This window comes from Enhydra lutris, unplaced genomic scaffold (genome assembly GCF_002288905.1).
Source record: "Enhydra lutris kenyoni isolate GAN:26980312 unplaced genomic scaffold, ASM228890v2 scaffoldscaffold22, whole genome shotgun sequence".
NCBI lineage: Eukaryota > Metazoa > Chordata > Mammalia > Carnivora > Mustelidae > Enhydra > Enhydra lutris.
This window is the reverse complement of record NW_019154106.1, coordinates 16,429,912-16,447,875: the sequence shown is the minus strand read 5'-3', so window position 1 is coordinate 16,447,875 and position 17,964 is coordinate 16,429,912. Positions and strand designations below refer to the sequence as shown.

The 17,964-nt window shown below is 54.9% G+C and overlaps 1 protein-coding gene across 2 annotated transcripts; it reads right to left on the bottom strand.

The window, feature by feature from the left end:
* Window positions 1-1,639: 1,639 nt before the first annotated feature.
* On the bottom strand, window positions 1,640-17,034 carry LOC111149957 (Spi-1 proto-oncogene). 2 transcript variants are annotated; one of them, XM_022507229.1, is made up of 5 exons: window positions 16,794-17,034; window positions 14,111-14,207; window positions 3,833-4,020; window positions 2,801-2,963; window positions 1,640-2,367 (listed from the first exon to the last, which is right to left on the bottom strand). In XM_022507229.1, exons 1-5 carry the CDS (start codon window positions 16,836-16,838, stop codon window positions 2,048-2,050), a joined length of 813 nt encoding a protein of 270 aa, XP_022362937.1. In that variant the 5' UTR covers window positions 16,839-17,034; the 3' UTR covers window positions 1,640-2,047. The 2 variants fall into 2 exon arrangements, with proteins under 2 accessions (XP_022362937.1, XP_022362936.1); XM_022507228.1 differs by having other exon boundaries at window positions 14,111-14,210; window positions 16,794-17,030.
* Between the last annotated feature and the right edge of the window lie 930 nt (window positions 17,035-17,964).

The window sequence follows — 17,964 nt, the reverse complement described above, 5'->3', positions numbered from 1 at the left end:
TAGTGAGCCTCAGGGGTACCCCACAGCCTGTCTGTATGTCCACCTGGCGGAGAAATGGTGGGATGGATTGGTACGCACACAGATCCTGGGGCCGGGCCGCCCCGAGTCCTGGCACTGCCCCTTCCTTCACCTCTGGACCTTAGTTCCCTTGTCCGTAAAGTGGGGTGATGGTAGCAGCACCCACCGCGTAGGACTGTTCTGAGTGAAGTTATAAATGAAAATGCTAGAGCAGGTGTCAGGCACGTAGAAAGGGCTGGATGACAATGCCTCTGCCACTGGGGCTCGCGGGGCCCTGGGCTGGCTGCATGGAGTCCTGGGTGGGCTCAGGACAATATTTTGGGCGCTGCTGTCACCCAAGGGGAACGGAGCTGGGCCTGCAGGTGAAGACATGGGGCTAATCTTTAAATACACCCCAAAGTGGAAGTCAGAGGCAGAGCGGACTCTCCCAAAGTCACAAGGATTCACACACAAAATACAGCCAAAATATTGTGCACCGCCCCCCACACTGTTCCTTAATGAACTTCTGCCTCCACCCGCCCCACATCTGGGTCATCAGTGGCTGCACAGAAAGAAGAAAATTATGCGGGAATCTCTCCATGCAAGATCCCGTATCAGGAATGTTCACGCGCCCCCCACGGCAGGAGGGAGGGATTCTCTGCGGGGGCCCCAATTTACCATTCCTTTCCACCCAGATTAGGATTATTCGTTGGTCTCTGGACCTGCCCAGGGCTTTCTTTTCAAGTACTTGTAACTGAATCACCTGCTCCTTAACCTTCTTTAAAGAGGATTGAGCACTGCTTACCCTCTCCTGGGGCTTGGAGACCTGAGAAAGGAGGTCACAGGTCAACCCTCAAGGCAAGCAGGTGTTTGGGGGTGTTGGCCCTGATGCCAATGCCCCTCCGCCCCGAGTCTGGGCTCTCTGAGGTCTGCTGGCTGCCTTGGGACCTTTCCTCACTCCCAAGCTGTCTTGCACCACACCTCGCTACTTACTTTTGGAAGCAAAATGCTGGAGGCTTCCAGGCTCCTCTTTTTCTGGGTCTCCCTTGTCGTGGGCCAGAAGCCAGAGAACATTAGACATGAGCTGGACCCTGGGGGTCCCTGCTCACCAGCTCCCCATTCTAGACACAGCGGGAGAGGGGGCTTCCTGCCTCACGCTGACCTAGCAGCCAGCATCTAGCCCGCCCCTGACCCAGCTGTGTGACCTTGGACAGATCACGTGACCTCTCCAAGACTCAGTTTCCCAGTCTATAAAAATGGGATGATATTAGACTTTGCCTCTCAAGCCTGATGTGTAATAAATGGCTGGAAAATCCAGTGTCGTGGCCTTGATTACAATCCTCATCCTCACGGGGGCCGTGACCTAGAGTTTAAGCCTCACTGAGGCATTTTTAAAAAGCCCATTTAGCAGGTACAGAGGGCTTATTACTGATTTATTCCCCTAAGAACTACCAAGGACTTCTTCCACCAGCTCTAACTCTGGGCCAGGCACCGTGTGTCATTTGTTCTGATGTCCCCAGCGCCCAGCCCCGGATGAGGTCCTCGGCAACACCCGGGAGGACAAGCGAGAAAAAGAGAGATCAGACAGGGGCACCCAGATAAGATGCATAAAAACATCATGAAAGAGACTCTGCACTACAGGAGAACTCACGGAGAATAACTTTAATAACTTTGCTCCTTGAGGAAGCTAACGGGGAAGAGGTCGGAGAAAGGAGAGACGCTTAAGAAGAAGGGTTCCATGTACACAAATATGATGACTTCGAACTTCCAAGGTAGCACCCTGGGTCACACTAAGCAAGGCCGACCCCTCCCTGGGGTCAGACGCCCAGGTAGCCCCCTGGAGCCGGGGCTGGAGTCCTGGTGGGAGGCGAGGAGAGGTGTGGGTAGCGGGCATGGAGGAGGGAGTGGACGGGTGAGGCGAGGCCCAGCCCACCGCAGTCCTGCCCCCAGCCCCTGGGAGCTTGCCTCCCTGTGTCCGGGCCAGGCGAGGGGTTAATGCTATGGCCAGCGGGGAGGCCTGGCGGGCCCAGTGGGGTCTGCGGGCCTGGGCTCAGTGGGGCGGGTGGCGCCGCTCGGCCAGGCTCCCACGGCCCAGCACCTCCCCACTGAACTGGTAGGTGAGCTTCTTCTTGACCTTCTTGACCTCGCCTGTCTTGCCATAGTTGCGCAGGGCCCGGGCCATCTTCTGGTAGGTCATTTTCTTGCGGTTTCCCTTCTGGATGCCCCAGCGGTGTGCCAGCGCCTCCTTGTGCTTGGACGAGAACTGGAAGGTGCCCTTGTCCTTGTCCACCCACCAGATGCTGTCCTTCATGTCTCCGCTGCGGAGCAGGTCCAGCAGGAACTGGTACAGGCGGATCTTCTTCTTGCTGCCTGCAGGCGGGAGGCGGTCAGCGCCCCCACACAGGCACCCACCCTCACCTCCCCCTGATGTGGGGACCCTGGGGGGGGAGTGGTCACTGGGGAAGCACTGGAAGGAGGGGGTGGTCTACAGGGCTCTGGCACTCACACGCGCTCACACGCATTCACACGCAACCCAGAGAGGTATAGACGCACACGCACCCTCCCAGGCTCGGTCGGAGAGATGCCTGTGCATGTCTGTACCGCACTCGTGCACGTGTGCTCATCGACACACGGACAGCACAGATGGTCACAGACACAGCGCACACGTGGGCAAACGTTCACACGCTCACAGATAAGGACACACACTCAGCTTTGTGCCAGGACGGCTGTGTCCTTGGCTGGGGTGCCGGGGACACATAATGGCCAGGGTCGGGGCCAGGGCCGGACGGCTGAGCCACCCTACCTGTTTCCCCATGCAGGAGGCCAGGCCCTGGCTCCAGGCCATCAGCCTCCCCGTCAGACACCTCCAGCGGGGGGCTCTGCCTCTCGCCTTCCTCCTCATCCGAGCTAGGCTGGGCCGGGGACAGGGAAGGGTATGGGAGGCACATCCGGGGTAGGTAGGAGACCTGGAAAGACAGGGAAAGAGGGTCAAGGTCAGTGAGGCCCAGTTCCCAGCTCAGGACTGCCAGAAAGGGGTCATCCGAGCAAGAGAAGTAGGGAGGGTGGGGAGGACAGCAAGGGTCAGAAAGATTTGGGAGAGGGCTGGGGAAGTTGGAGGTCAGTCAGGTTACAGGGGTCCGGCAGGGTGAACTCCACACATGGCGTGGGTTGTGGGGGGCCAGGGGCTGCTGAAATCCAGCCTGCTGTGGGCCTCCTAGTTGGTGGCTGCATGGCCCCGGGAAAGGGTGCCCTTTCCCTATATGCACAGAGGTACTATATGGCCTGGCATTCCTGGGGTCAGATGTGGCAGAGCAGAGGGGCCTAAGGGTTGGGTAAGGGAGGGAATGCGGTTTTTAATAAGTTGGTGAGACGGGAGGGAAGGGTCAGTCGAGGTCCGCGCGGGGTGGTAGATGTTAACGGAGGTCACTGATTGGGATTAAGGTGCGTGGGGCTGAGGAGGGTCAATAAAGGGGGTCAGTGGAGATGGGGAGGCCAGGGGAGGCCAGCGGAGGAAGTGTCCAGTGAGATGGGGCCCGGGTCTGTGAGGGGCCCGTGGATGGGGTGGGGGGTATGGTCGGGGTTGGGAGGGCCACCATGGTCGGGCAGATCAGTGGAGGGTGGGAATTATCGGGGCTCTGTCTGGTGTGGGGCCAGAGCCGATAAGGGGTGCAGGGTCACGAGGTCAGTCGGAGGGTCAGGAGGCAGCCGTTGGGGCTCCAGCCGCCGTTGGCGCTGTGGGGCAGGAAGCCAAGTTGAGTAAGAGCCTGTGTCAGCTTCCTGTGGAGCGCCAGCCTCACCACAGGCCGGGTCCCGCGGGACTGGCGGCCGCACGCACCTGGTGGCCGATGCCCGCGTGGGTCGGCGCCATGGGGGTGTCGAGCACGTGCATCTGCTCCAGCTCCATGTGCCGGTAGAGCTGCTGCAGCTGCGGGGGCTGCACGCTCTGCAGCTCCGTGAAGTGGTTCTCTGCGAAGCTCTCGAACTCGCTGTGCACGTGGTGCGGGTGGAAGTCCCAGTAATGGTCTGCAGGGGCGGGGGTGGCGTGCAGTGAGCCCGGGGTGTGCGGGCAGGGAGAGCTCGTGGTGACGCAGAGCACAGTCATCCGGGCTGCGGAGGGGCTGTGACCGCCCACCTGGCTGGGCTCCCCACCATCTCCCCACCCACCTCGTTAGGTACCACCCCCATTTTACAGATGAGGTCACTGAGGCTTGGCCAGGCAGTTGGAGGCCCTGGCCTGAGCTGAGACCCGGGTCCGAGGCAAAGCCTGCGCTCCCAGCAACCATTCTAGCCTGCCTTCCCCGCAGGCACGAGGCCATAGGCAGAGTCTGAATCCTGGCTCTGCCATTTGCTGTCCGTGTGACCTCAGGCACGGGCACTGACCTCTTCATTCTCAGCTGTTGGCTCACTAATAAAATGGGGATCATAGTTATTGGGAGCATACAAATGAGTTCACATTTGTAAAAACTCCCAGCCCCGGAGGAGGCCCTCGGGGAATGCTGATTCCCCCTCTGCTTCTCTGGAAACCACAGAGTGGTTCCTGAGGCCACAGTCACACACACATGGTCCTGTCTCCTGTCTCACCGTCAAGGTGTGATCGTGAAGTCACACGGCTGATGTTCCTCGCCCACCAGAACCTGTCCCGGCCCACGGCACTGCCCCTCCGAAGCCGTGCCTCTGGGCGGCTCTGTCATTCTCCCAGCCAGGCTGCCAGGACACAGGGCTGCACTGGAAACTCCCCATAGGTGCTTTCAGAGTCTGCGGTGGGGGGGATTCGAGTTGGGGAACAGCCACGTGCCATCGGGAGCTCTGTCTTGGGACTAGGACATGATTTCACTGAACATCTTTTCCAGGAAGAAAAAAAAACAAAACAAAAACCTGCCACACGTCTGTGGAGTTCCTGGGGACAATCTGGGGTCCAAAAGAAGATGTGGTGATAAAGGGACAAGAGGGATTTTCTCATGTGACCCAAGAGGGAGTGTCCAAGATTCTAGGCCAAGGCAGCCTCTCTGGGATGCTACATGGAGACAAATACCAACCCCGTGTGTGTGTGTGTGTGTGTGTGTGTGTGTGTGTGTGTGTGTGTGTCTGTCTGTCTGTCTTTTTTTCTTTCACAAAAGCACATACTCATTCATTCACACACACACCAAAAATGACATGCGTTTTTTTGGCTTTGGATGGGTTCTCAGAAAACTTGCTTCCTAATACCGCTCTGCGATGGCTTTGCTGTGTGACCCTAGACAAGACATTGTATTTCCCCGAGCCTCCAATTCCCCAGTCTAAAAGTCAAAGACCCGACTGGGTAGTTAACAGAGGTCATGTCCACACATGAAATCATCCAAATCCACAATGCAGGCAGCCCGCACTCCCACCTCTGCAAGGCCATATGGCACAGAAGAGAGAAAGTACATGATCTGGGAGTCAGGCAGAGCTGGGTTCAAATCCCGCCTCTGCCATTAGGCAGGTCACTGTACGTCTATAAACCTCAGTTTTCTCATCTGTAACATGGGGCTAATAATGACACCTATCCCATAGTCTTGTGCAGGTTGAATGAGCTAATGTCTACAAGGTGCCTAGAGGATAACCGGGCACAAAATTCCATTCAATAAACATTACTACTACTAGGACCGCTGTGTTATTCTAAAGAACCTAGATTAGCACTTGAGCAAATGGCAAATATTTTCATTCATGTTTATCTCCTCTTCTTCCTCCCACTTCCTGCCAATCAGTCAGTGGACCACTCAAATCGGGTTTTGTTTTTTTTTTTTTTTGGCGGAGGCGGGGACTAGGTGTCTCTCTCTCCCAGAGGCTAGAGTTGGGGCCTCAGCATTGCACCATGAGGACAGTGACTGTTGTTGGTCTCCCCTCACCCCCAGGGCCAAACTCAGGAGTCACTCAACAAACATTTCCCGAAGGAGTGAACAAAGGAATGAATGAATAAACCCTAGCCTCCTGAAAACTCTCTCTGACTCTCCTTCACAAAATTATCCAAATCTGACAGGAAAACAAAACAATGTTTCATTTGTACTTTCATCTTGCAGCAAATTAACAGGACCCAGAAGCTCTCCACTCGCCTGGGAGAGTTGGCTCTGTGCTTTAGAGATGGGCCAGCTGGGGGGCTCTGGGATTTGGTGAGCCAATCCCAGGTCCTCTTTAGGGGTAGATCTGCCCCCTGGCCCCACTCCTGACCCCTCCCATGTTCGCCTTCCACACTCAGTTTGAACCGTCCAGGTCTTGCCAGAGTGCCTTATCTTGCCTACCAACCCCTACCCGCAAACCCACTTCAGGTCCAGGGTTTGGAGGACCCTGCCTGTGTGCAGTGCTGCAGGTGTGGGGTGAGGGGCCTCCGGTGGCTCTCTTTCCCTCCTGCTCACCCTCTCTGTTATAGCTCTGCATGAGACCCCTGAGCTCACTCTAGTGGTCCCGGCCTAGGCCAGCATTTCCCATGGGATTCTCAGGACACCTTCATCAGAGTCACTCTGGGGGGCTTGGGGCCCCACTTAGAGACCCAGGGAATCAGAAGCACCGAGAGAGGAGCTTAATTTAACTGGGCTCTAAAGTGGTTCCTTTGTTCACTGAAACTCTGGAACCCTGCCCCAGGGTCCCCTGAAAGCTGCAAAGGGGACTCGAGCTACAATTAAGGTTTCAAAAGGCCCAACGGAAACCTCGCCTTTACCCTTGATTTGGGTGCTCAGGCAATTATGTAATAAACGCTGCCTGGTAGGCAGAAACGTTCTAAGCACGGGGCCCTCCGAAGGAACACAATGCAAGGAATCCTTCCTAGTGAAAAGGTCGGCAGTCCTGGGCTCTTTGGACCTCATTTCTAGACGACCGTTCACGAACACAGTGCTTTACCCCTTCACTGGGTTACCGGGGTCATCCTGCACGATGTCTCCTTAGCATGACTCTGCTCCTCAAAGGAATATGATGCCATTGGCATATCCGCAATTTGACCCCCCTTTTCATAGCCTGGCAGGTCACCCAACACATAGTAGGCCTCAACCAATATTCAAATGATCGGTAAAAGTTAGCTTTTAACATGCATTTTTATGAACTGGGCACGATGCTGAGTACTCACACCACATTTCTCATTTAATCTCACCTTAGCTCTGACCAGGTGGCCATAGTAGTGTGACACTTCTTCTTCTTCTTTTTTTTTTTTTTAGTATAATCTTTCTTTTTTAAAAAGATTTTATTTATTTACTTATTTGACAGAGAGAGCTCATAAGCAGGCAGAGAGGCAGACAGAGAGGTGGGGGGTAAGCAGTCTCCCTGCTGAGCAGAGAGCCCAGTGTGGGGCTTGATCCCAGGACCCTGAGATCATGACCTGGGCCAAAGGCAGAGGCTTAACCCATTGAGCCACCCAGGCACCCCTAGTATAATCTTTCTTTTGCACATGAGGAAACTATGACACAAAGAGATTAAGTCCCTTGTCCACAGGCAGGCATTGGTAAAGTCACCTGTGTCTACCTTCAGGGACTGAACTCCTACCATTACATCATACAACTTCTGAGAAAAAAGGCTGTTAATGAGAGCTGTAATTAAGACCCATGGTGCCACCAGCTTTCCTGCCTGCTTTTATCTATCTCTTTGTCTATCATCGGCCACTCTCACCCATGGTTCATCATCTGTCCTCCATCCATCCATCCTTCATTCATCCATCCATCACTGGTCCCTCTTCCACTCATCCATCACAATCCATCCATCCATCCACCCATCATCTAGCCACCTGTTCATCACCCGACATTCCTTCCATCTGTTCCAGCCAGCCAGCAAGAACCCATTCATCTTGATCTCTCATTACCTCCCTCTAAGCCAGCTCCCAATCTGGGACCAAAGTCCTACCTACCCATCACTATTCTGACTTAGTATTTTTGGTGTCCCTAATACCTGTAAGTCACCAGGACAAAAACAAAATGATATTCCAAGCAACTCCACACATATGCAAAACTTAAGCCCTAAGTGTCATTCAGTTGACCTTATCTCCTCGGAACAGAAATCCCAGTCATAAACTCAGGGTTCCCCCTAGGGGAGCAGAAGTAGGATCAAGACAGAGAAGGATGATGAGGAATTAAGAAGACAAAGGCTGAGAAAAAAAACTTTAGGAAATCACAGACCACTGGACATGGGCTCCTGCAGCCCAGCCCCCCTGCCCATTGCTCCTGTAGGGGAACCAGAGGTCAGAGAGTGGAGCTCTAGGCTTCATATACTTGTTACTCTCCACCTTATATCCTAATTATTGAAGTTTTAGTTATTTCCCCTCTTAAAATAATAAATCTGGAAGGACTTGTATTTTGTTGTTTCCTTAGCACCTAGGAATGTGCCTGGAGTACAACAGATGCTTTGTATATATTGATTAGATGGGTAGGTCCGTAAGAAATTGCTAGAGGGTTTGGCGGTTGAAGGGAAGGACAACTGGAGAGGTGAATGAATGCATGATTAGATGGGTGTGTGGATACACTGGGTAGAGGGTCAGCGGGAGGACAAAAGAGTACTTGGAAAGATGGAAGGATGGAGAGGCGTCATGCCTTGGAACTCTAGTTCCTTCGCCAGTCCCCTCACAAAGAACAAATCCTATCACATCTGTTGCGATGGCTACTATCAAAACCCAAAAAACTAACCAGTGTTGGTGAGGGTGTGGAGAAATTGGAATCCCTCTGCCCTGGGGGTGGGAAGGTAAAATGGTGCAGCCACTGTGGAAAACAATCTGGAGGTCCTCAAAAATTTAAAATAGAACTACCATTTTATATTATGCATATTTGGCCACAATTTAAAATAATACGAATAAACATTAAATTTTATGAGCCCTGCCTTCAAAATCTGTCCCAGATCTGTCCACTCCTTTCTGTCTCTAGGGCCACCACCCTTGGCCAAGCCACTGTCATCTCTTGCCTTGATTATTCCAGGAGTCCCCTCGCAGTACTTTCTCCCTATTCTTACTGTGGCCCCTACAGCAGCTAGAGTGATTTTTTAAAAAGTTTATTCATTGGAACCCCTGAGTATTGGAAGAAGGTACTAAAAACTTCCAGAGAGACAAAATGAAACTAAACAAGCAGAAAAACCCACAAAAACAAAAAACAAGGTTACATTCCAAAAAGAGGACATAAAAAGAGATCCGACTTCGAAGAAAAAAACTCCAATAACCAGAAGATAGAGAAATGCTTTCAAATTTCTAAGGGAAAATGTGGGTTTCAACCTAGATTTCTGTACACGGCCGACCTACTGTTAACCATGAAGACATGAGAACAAGCAAACAGCAAAACCCTACCTCCCCCACACCCTCTCTTAGGACGCTATGGCAAGAAGAGTAACAAGTCCTGTCTGCAGTACGTAGCATTCACCGTGTGCCAGGCACCTTTCTAAGGATTGGACATACAGTGACTCACTCAACCCTTGCAGCAATCCTGAAAAGTCAGTACCATTTTGAAGTTGAGACAGAGAGGTAAAACATCTTGCCCTTGGTCACCCCAGAGAATAGTGGGGAGGGCAATGGGGCATGAGTCTCGGCAACCTGGCTCCAGAACGAAAACGCTACCTCCTTGTCACCCCGCCCCTTGTCCTCTTTTTCAGGGACGAGCAAGTACAGGTAATCAAAGTGTCCCACGTGGCTCAGCTGAGTAACCTTCACATGGTCCTCATACCGGAAAATGTAGATACTGAGGTCAAAAGTCACTACACGGAGAAACACAAATATTGTGTTATCTTACGTGTATGTGGAATCTTAAAAAAATATATATATCCTGAGCTTATAGACAAGGAAATCAGATTTGTGGTTGCCAGAGGCTGGAGTTGGGGTTGGGAAAATTGGAGGAATGTGGTCAAAAGGGACAAATTAAAAAAAAAAAAAAAAAAAGGGACACCCTATGGTTATAAGTACCGGGACACGACGTACAATGTGGTGCTGCAGTTAACAATGCTGTGCGATATATTGGAAAGTTGCCAAGAGGTTGGATCCTCAACGTTCTTTCCACAAGGAGAAAATCTTTTTTTTTTTTTTTTTTATCTCTATGAGGTGAAGGATATTAACCGAATTTACTGTGGTGCCCATTTAGCACTGTCTGCGGCTGTCAGATCATTAGGTCCTGCACCTTAACCCTACACAGTATCCTATGTCGGTTCCATCAGTAAAACTGGGAAAACATTGCTGTAGAAGCGTTTGGGAATGTGTGAAGTGTGAGTGTGTGTGTGTATGCATTCTGAATGACTCTAATCAGAGTCTTATCTTACACAGAACAAGATGGACCATTCAGTAATATCTCAAATTGAAGATTCAAGCTAGATTCCTTGGCATTGGAATAGGAAGCCTGGGAAAATAGCTTTCCTCTGTCTCTGCCGTGCCATGTATGTCACGAAGACATGTCTATGATAAGCTTGGGTAAAAGGCAGCTACTTGCGGGACGGCGTGATGCTACTGTTCCGTTGTGTCAGGAACAGAATATACACACGTGCGTGCACACATTGACAGACATACAAGAGGATATACACATGGAATAAAAAGTCCGCGAAGGTGCTATCAGAGGGGAGGGAGCTCAGGGAGAGGGAACTCTCTTACGTGATAAGTATTTTCAAGTTTTGCAATGTTTAACCTAACAATCAAAAATTGACGATTTAAAATGTATTTAGATTTCAACACACACACACACACACACACACACACACACACACACACACAGGATGATTCAGATCATGTCATTTCTCCGCTCAAACCCTGCAATGCCTTCCCATTGTTTGCAGGATAAAACCCAAACTCTGGCCTTCGGGCCCTGTGCACTGTGCCCTTGGCAGGCCCCTCCGGCTTCCCTCAGTCTCCACACCCCCCCCCCCCCCCCCCCCCCCCCCCCCCCGCCCCGCCACTCTGGCCCTCTGTCGGAGGACTCCGCTGCTTTGCCCTTGCTGTTCTCTCTGCCTGGTGCGTCTTTCTCCTCTGCATCCACTGGCCTAATCACCTCATCTACCCCCTCCTCAGAGGCCTGCCCTGACCTCCCAGTGGAAAGTAGTCGTTGGTGCTCTGCATTACATGACTTTGCCTTTCATAGGACTTAGTATTGTGTGTCTGCTTATGTGATGTTTATGGCCTCTTCCCTCTCTGGAATGTAAGCTCTCAGGAGAGCTCATCGAACTCACTTATCATGGAGTCTCTGGTGTCTAGAACAGTGCCTGGCACACAGCATATTATCAGGAGCTGTGGGGTAGTCGGACAAATGAAGAATGAGTGGGCACATGGAAAATTGATTCGTGTTGGAAGGTCGAGTGGGTGGCTGCAAGGGCGGGTGGTTGATGGGTGGGCGGCTGGCTGGTTGCCTGGCACCTGGGTCGGCTGAAACTGATGCACTGGGTCTGTTGCAGACCCCTCTGGCTTCTCCCACGCCCCTAGCCGCTTCCTCTCTCCCACCTGGCGAGGTCATAAAGCTAATGTACTACGTCTTGAAAGCTCCCTGGGCCCTTGCTGGACTCAGGAGCTTGCGCATTTCATGCATGACCTCAGTGAATCGTCACAATGTGACGAGGTAAGTGTTTCCATGCTCTCACTTCCATATATGAGGGATCGGGGCCTCTGAGAGGCTGTCATTTGCTCTAAGGTCACACACCAGTGAGTGATGAAACCAGGAGCAGCCCCAGGTCCGGCCCCAGTGCCTTCTTAGTAAGTTTCAACCACCATCTGAAAACGCAGACACAGAGGACATCCAGGAACTGGTTGGAAAATGTGGGGTGTCTCTACTCTTGAGTCTCCAGACAGTACCTTCCAAGAGGTATTAGGAAAGGACAGAATGGGGCACCCGGGTGGCTCAGTCCATTAAGCATCTGCCTTTGGCTCAGGTCCTGAGGTCCTGGGATCAAGCCCCGCATCAGGCTCCCTGGTCAGTGGGGAGTCTTCTTCCCCCTCTGCCTCTCCCTCTCTCTGCTCTCTTGCTCTCTCTCTCAAATAAGTAAATAAAATCTTTAAAAAAGAAAAAAGAGGGACACCTGGGTGGCTCAGTTGGTTAAGCCACTGCCTTCGGCTCGGGTCATAATTCCAGGGTCCTGGGATTGAGTCCTTCATCGGGCTCCTTAATCAGCGGGGAGCCTGCTTCTCTCTCTGCCTCTGCCTGCCACTCTGCCTGCTTGTGTTTTTTCTCTCTCTCTCTCTCTCGCTCACAGATAAATAAATAAATAAAATCTTAAAAAAAAAAAAAAGAAAGAGAGAGAGAGAGAAAGAAAGAGAAAAGAAAGAATGAACAGATACCCAGATCAGCACAGATGCCCAGATTGGAAATGATAGGAGAAGGGGTGCAGGGAGTAGGGGCCAGGACACCTGGGTATGCCAGAGGAGTCTCTGAAGAAATTGGGGCATGACCAAAACAGGGTACTCAGGCATCTGATCAGGAGTCATTGCTAGAGCCCCAGCCCAGATGTAAGGGACCTGCCTGGGCACTGGGCCAGGAAAGTGCAGGTTTCCCTAAAGCACTCACTCCATCAGTCCCCGGTCTAGCTGGTTTCTAGATGTATGAACACACCCTCATATTGCACAAGGGGAAACTGAGGCTGCAACAGGCCCAAAGGAAATGCCCCCAAGCCCAGTGAAAGTGAGAGGAGGTTAGGCCTGAGGGAAAAGCGTCCCTAAGCAGCCCAAGGCCAAGCTGAGTTTGCGGGGACCTGGCTGTCCTGCTGCCTGGAGCCACCAGGGGGAGCCAGTCCTTAAGTCCCAAGGGACCTTCCCGGGTCCTGGCTGGCTAGGTGCAAGGGTCACCAAGGGCTGGTGTCCAGGTCAGGGAGACCCCATCCCTGATCCTGGCTGGGGGTGCTGGGAAGACAGGTGGATGAAGGAGACTTTCTCTCTAAATTGTCCGGCTTTTCCACAGAGAGGACACATTGCTTGCCGAATCATGAATAAGCTTTGAAGGATGAAAAAGCAGATGTTTAAAACCTTCCCAGCCCCCAGATTCGGGGAGAAGTCTTTGTGTTCCCACACGCGGACTTGAGGCTCCTCCAGCACCTACGCCCTAGATGTGGCTCCCGGGTCTGGTCTTTATAAACGTTGCCAGCCCTGTTATCCCCAGTGCCGCCGTTCACAGGATTTGGCATCCAGATGTGGGAGTCCTTCCTAATAAGGAAGGGGCCTGTGGCATCCCCGGGCAGGGCCCTCAGGTTGAGACTGCCCTCAGGTGTGCCTGAAGGATGAAGCGACAGGTGGGGCTGGCCCCCAGGTGTGGCCTCGCCGTGGGAAACCTTTCTCTGGGGCTGCAGACACCCCGGTATCTGGCCTGCCCAGATTTCAGACTCCTGGAGAATTCCTCAGGGAAGACCTACTAACTAGGCCTTCTCCCTTTAGCTCCGGGGTGCCCCATCAATATACCAAGATCCCCTTTGGGTGGCCTCTCTGACTGCCCTGCCCAGGTCCCAGGCCCCAGGCCCCTACTGCCTGTCCCCATCAACCCTGAATGCGCTCCGGGATCGAAGCTGGGCCTTGGGATAGGCAGTGAGACTCGGACTGAGGCTCACCTGTCTCGTGCTCCATCCTCACTCCTACCCCTGCAAGCTGGGGCTCCAACCCCTGCCGAATGAGGGGGCCCTCAGAGCCTTTCCCTCAGTGAGCTGTTCTTAAACAGGGGTGACTCTGTCCCCCAGGGGGTTATTGGGTAACAAATAACGTGTGGAAACATTTTTGGTTGTCGCGACTGGCGGTACTTCTGGCATCTGATGGGTAGAAGCCAGGGATGCCGCCGGACAGCCTACAGTGCACAGGGCCGGCCCCACGACAAAGAAATTGTCCAGCCCCAAACGTTGAGAGAGGTTGAGAACACAGCAGAGAGCGGAGGTGACACCAACATGGAATTCACCTCGGGTGAAGGGGTGACAACACCAGAGAGGAAGAAGCGGGGTGAGGGGAGCAGGAGAGGTCCCCCGGGACTGGAGCAGACAGACTGGGCTCCCCTGACCAGCTGTGTGACCTTGCACAAGTCGCTCCCTGAGCCTCTGCTTCCTGGTTTGTGAAAAGCCACATGGATTGGACCAGAAGGTAAACACGGACGAAGCTGACCTCGGGCCCTGGCGCACACCGGAGATGCTCAGTAAATGCAGGCTGGGGGCGTGGGGCGTGGGGCGTGGGGCGTGGGGCGTGGGAGGGCCCAGTACTCACCGCTGTGGCTTTCTCCATCGCTGCTGAGATAGGGGTAGTATTCGTGTGTTTGGCGCTGGTACAGGTCCGTGTCATAGGAAACCAGGTCTTCCGATGGCTGCTGAGAGAGGAGGCTGTCAGGACTCAGGTGGTGGCGGGAAGACCCCCACCGGCTTGGCAGCCCCCCGCATGTTGGGGCCACACCACCCTCCCACACTGAGGGACTGCGTCAGGCCTACAGCCCTCTCTCTGCCTGAAACTGCGAAGAGGCCACAGCAGGGACGGGGGACCCAGGAGAGCAGTCTTGGCTCCTGCAGAATGGGGCTGACAGGGACTCCAAAGGTCACAGGTCAAAAGAGGACCCAGGCTGAGAGGAGAGCATGACTCCCTCCACCTCCTCCCCTCACAGCGGCTCCAGAAGCCACATTCCCACTCACACCTGCACCCCCAGGTCCCCATCTCACACATGAACTCCCACGTTCACACCAACACACCTACACCTCCCAATGTACAAATATTCCCCATGACACCCACACTCCCACACATGAACTCCCACTCACATGCCTGCCCATACTCACTCCACAGGTCACTCGCACCTACACACCTGTGGCCACGTGTGTACACACTGTTGTACACTCACACCGTAGGCACACATGGCCCCTTGAATGAACACACATCTCCTCACACTTGCTCTCAGGCACCTTAAACACAGGCTCAGGCCCACACCCATCAAGGCCCCTCACATATCGCTTACATGCCCACCCTCATAGCACACACACGTGTCCTCCTGCCAAGGTCTCCACAGCCTGTGCCCGGGCCCAAGGCACCCTCAGGGCCCATGACGACCAATGGCCACTCACACTCATGGGTTCTACTGTTGTCACCAGGCAGGGTTGGGGGCCATGGGCCTGCCAGAGCCTTGGTCCTCTCACTCTCCTTCCTCCGTCCTCCTTCTGACACGCCCACTGGGATACTCCCTTCTCTTCCTCCCTTTCCTCCTGCCCTCACCCCTAGTTCTTCCTCCCCACCCCCACCCCGTCCTCCTCTTCCTCCCTGTCCTCCTCTTCCCTCCTCCTCCACCCTCTCACTCCTCCCTACCCTCCTCTCCCCTCCTCCTCACTCCTCCCTGTCCTCCTCTGCCCTCCTCCTCCTCCACCCCCTCACTTCTCCCTGTCCTCTCCCCCTCCACCCCCTCCAGCCCTCACTCCTCCCTGTCCTGGTGCCTGCCTAGGGACAGCACACCCAGTCTTCACAGTCATCAGGCCTCTCCCCACCCCCGCAGTGTGTGCCCAGGGATTGCACAACAGTTACTCGGGCCCTCAAGGGCTTGGGTTGGGGGGCAAAGGGCCTTGGGAGCCCACCTTCCCAGGAGTAGTCCCTGAGGGGTTTGGTGCCCCCTGCCTAGCTGTGTCTGGATTTCAGGGATTGAGAGGTCAAGGGTCAGAGGCCGTGTGGCCAAGCTTCTGGGCCTATGGCTTTAGTGAGGCAGACTTGGCTCTTCCCGGGACCACGTCCATCCCCTGCCCCCTCCCCCACCTTCTTGGTGGTGGACCAGGCAGGTGGGACAAGGCTGGTCTGGGGCGGCTGGCTGGAGCTGTCTGTGTCTGACCAGTAAGAAGGCCAGGAAGCCAGCACCGGGTTTCCAACAGCAGGATGTCAGGCCTGGGGTGCCTCCTGGGGCTCAGAGGCCTGGCTGGGGTGGGGCGGGGGAAGGGAGCTCCATTAGGCCGGGAAAGCTGAGTCAGGTGGGCAGGCCCTGCCAAACCCTGCCCGGCTCCCCCAGGGCTCCCCACTCCTGCTGAGTGGGGATGGGGTGGGAAAGAGAGAGGGGTCCTCTCTGAGGGGCCCAGGTCTGCAGCTGCCCGAGGCTGCAACTGTCACGGAGAGAGGGCAGCGGTGATCGCCCGGCCTGCTGCCCTTCCCTCCAGGGCTCCCCTGGGACTCCCGCTGCTTCACGTCCAGCCCTGGTCCTCGTCCCACTCTCAGCCCCTGCCCTCGCTCCTGCCTCTACTCCACTGGCTCCTACCCTGCCGCCCTTGAGCTCAGCCCCAGATGGGCCCAGCTCTGGCCCCGACCTCCCTTCCCAGCTCCCTGGCCAGTGCCCCAGCGCAACTGCCGTCCTAGTCTCCGTTCCATTTCTTGCTGTCGTCCAGCCCCTGGGGACCTGCCGGCCCCAGGCCCAGAACCTTCGGTCAACAACCCTGTCCCCTGTGCCAGGCCCCAGACCAGGCACTGGGGACCCAAACATAAATGAGCCTCTGTCTCCAGGAGCACCCAGGCCATGGGCTGAGACCTCTGGCCTATTGCCTCCTGCTCTCAAGCCTTCACCGTCCAGGGACCAGCTTCCCCCCACACCAGTCACCCCAGCCCCTCCACCGCCACCACTCCGCCACCGTCCTCACCATCCTCAGCCCAGCACCCTGCCCAGGAGCTCAGCCTGCCACCCAAGCCCCATCTATAAATAACCGTTCAGGCCCCACCGATCACAGCCCCACCATGGGCCCAGCCCTCAGCCCGCCGGGGCGCGCTCAAAGAAGCCAGTGGCCTCCTCGCTGGGTCTCAGGCCAGGAGCTCCCGGGAGGAAACACCAACTTCCCACTGATAGCGAGCCTGGGAGGGCAGCTGGCTGGTTGGTGGCCTGGTGGGCAGCGGACGGTCGTCTGAGGGCCGCGGGTCTGGCTAGTAGAGGAGTCCCGGTACTCACAGGGGGGACGAGGGGAAACCCTTCCATTTTGCACGCCTGTAACATCCAGCCGAGCTCCGAGCCGGTCAGGTCCCCTGCCTCAGTGGGGGCCAGTGCGGAGCCCCTCAGGATGGGTCGCCCCGTCAGGGGCTGGACGGACTCAGGGCAGGCGCAGGGCTCGGGCCTGCCCCCTGAGCTACAGGAGCCCTGGGTGAGCCCCCTCCCTTGACATTGCAGGGCCAGCGCAAGTTCCTGATTTTATCGAAGGGCCTGCCACTGGGAGATAGTCCCCTTGGGGTGACATCACCGCCCCAGCCCGTTTGCATAAATCTCTTGCGCTACATACAGGAAGTCTCAGGCCGGCTGGGGCAGGTGGTGCTCAGAGGGCTGGCCTGAGAGGCCATGGGGGCCAGGCGCCCCTGCCCAGAGGAAGCTGGAACTGTGAGGGGCGGTCTTGGAGGCTGGGGTGGAAGAGAAAGAGGGGGACGGAGGAAGCCTAGCCCTACCACAGGGAGGACAATGCTGCCCCCAGGCCCTGCTGAGGCCCCCTAACCCCACAGATGCCCACTGCTCTTGAGATCCCCATGTGGCCAACAGTCAGTTGCTTGGGATCAGAGCCGGTAGCTTCTTCAAGTCAGAAGCGGGGTGCCTTCTCCAGGCCTTCACTTTCTGGGCTCAGCCTGGCTGGCTGAGAGCTCTGATCTAGCAGAGTCCCAGGCCTGACTCTTCTGGGACCTGGATCCTCAACACGTATGTTCTGTGCAGCCTGGGGCTCAGCACAGGCTGCTTTCCCCCTCCCTCGGAGCCTCCCTGCCACCACAGGGTGTCCTGGGTTCTTAAACCCTCCCCTCCCAGTTTCACAAGTACCCCTGGTTCTTCCAAATCCCTAGTGGCTCTATTCCCTACTCAGATTTCCCAGTTTCCCCACCCCTTAACGATACCTGAGAATCAATCTAGTCTTCCTGGTTTACAAACCTTTCTTGTGGGTACATCCATTCATTTTCCTACCCATTATTTACCCATCCATCTCTTCACCCGTCGAGCCAACCAGACATTCATTTCTTTATTGGTTTATTTAGCCATCCATTCCTTCATCCATTTATCGGTTAGCCCATTCATCCATCCACCTATTGCTCATCTACTTGTCCATCTAGCCATTGATATGCTCATATATTAGCCCATCCACCTGTTA

What these genes read in the sequence shown, in the direction of transcription:
- LOC111149957 (XM_022507228.1), bottom strand. Translation starts at nt 16,838, where the DNA reads ATGTTACAGGCGTGCAAAATGGAAGGGTTTCCCCTCGTCCCCCCT. An exon ending in GGTTTCCCCTCGTCCCCCCT is followed by an intron (nt 14,211 to 16,793) that starts GTGAGTACCGGG and finishes CTCCTCTCTCAG; the next exon opens with CAGCCATCGGAAGACCTGGT. An exon ending in ACGCGGGCATCGGCCACCAG is followed by an intron (nt 2,964 to 3,832) that starts GTGCGTGCGGCC and finishes CTGTCTTTCCAG; the next exon opens with GTCTCCTACCTACCCCGGAT.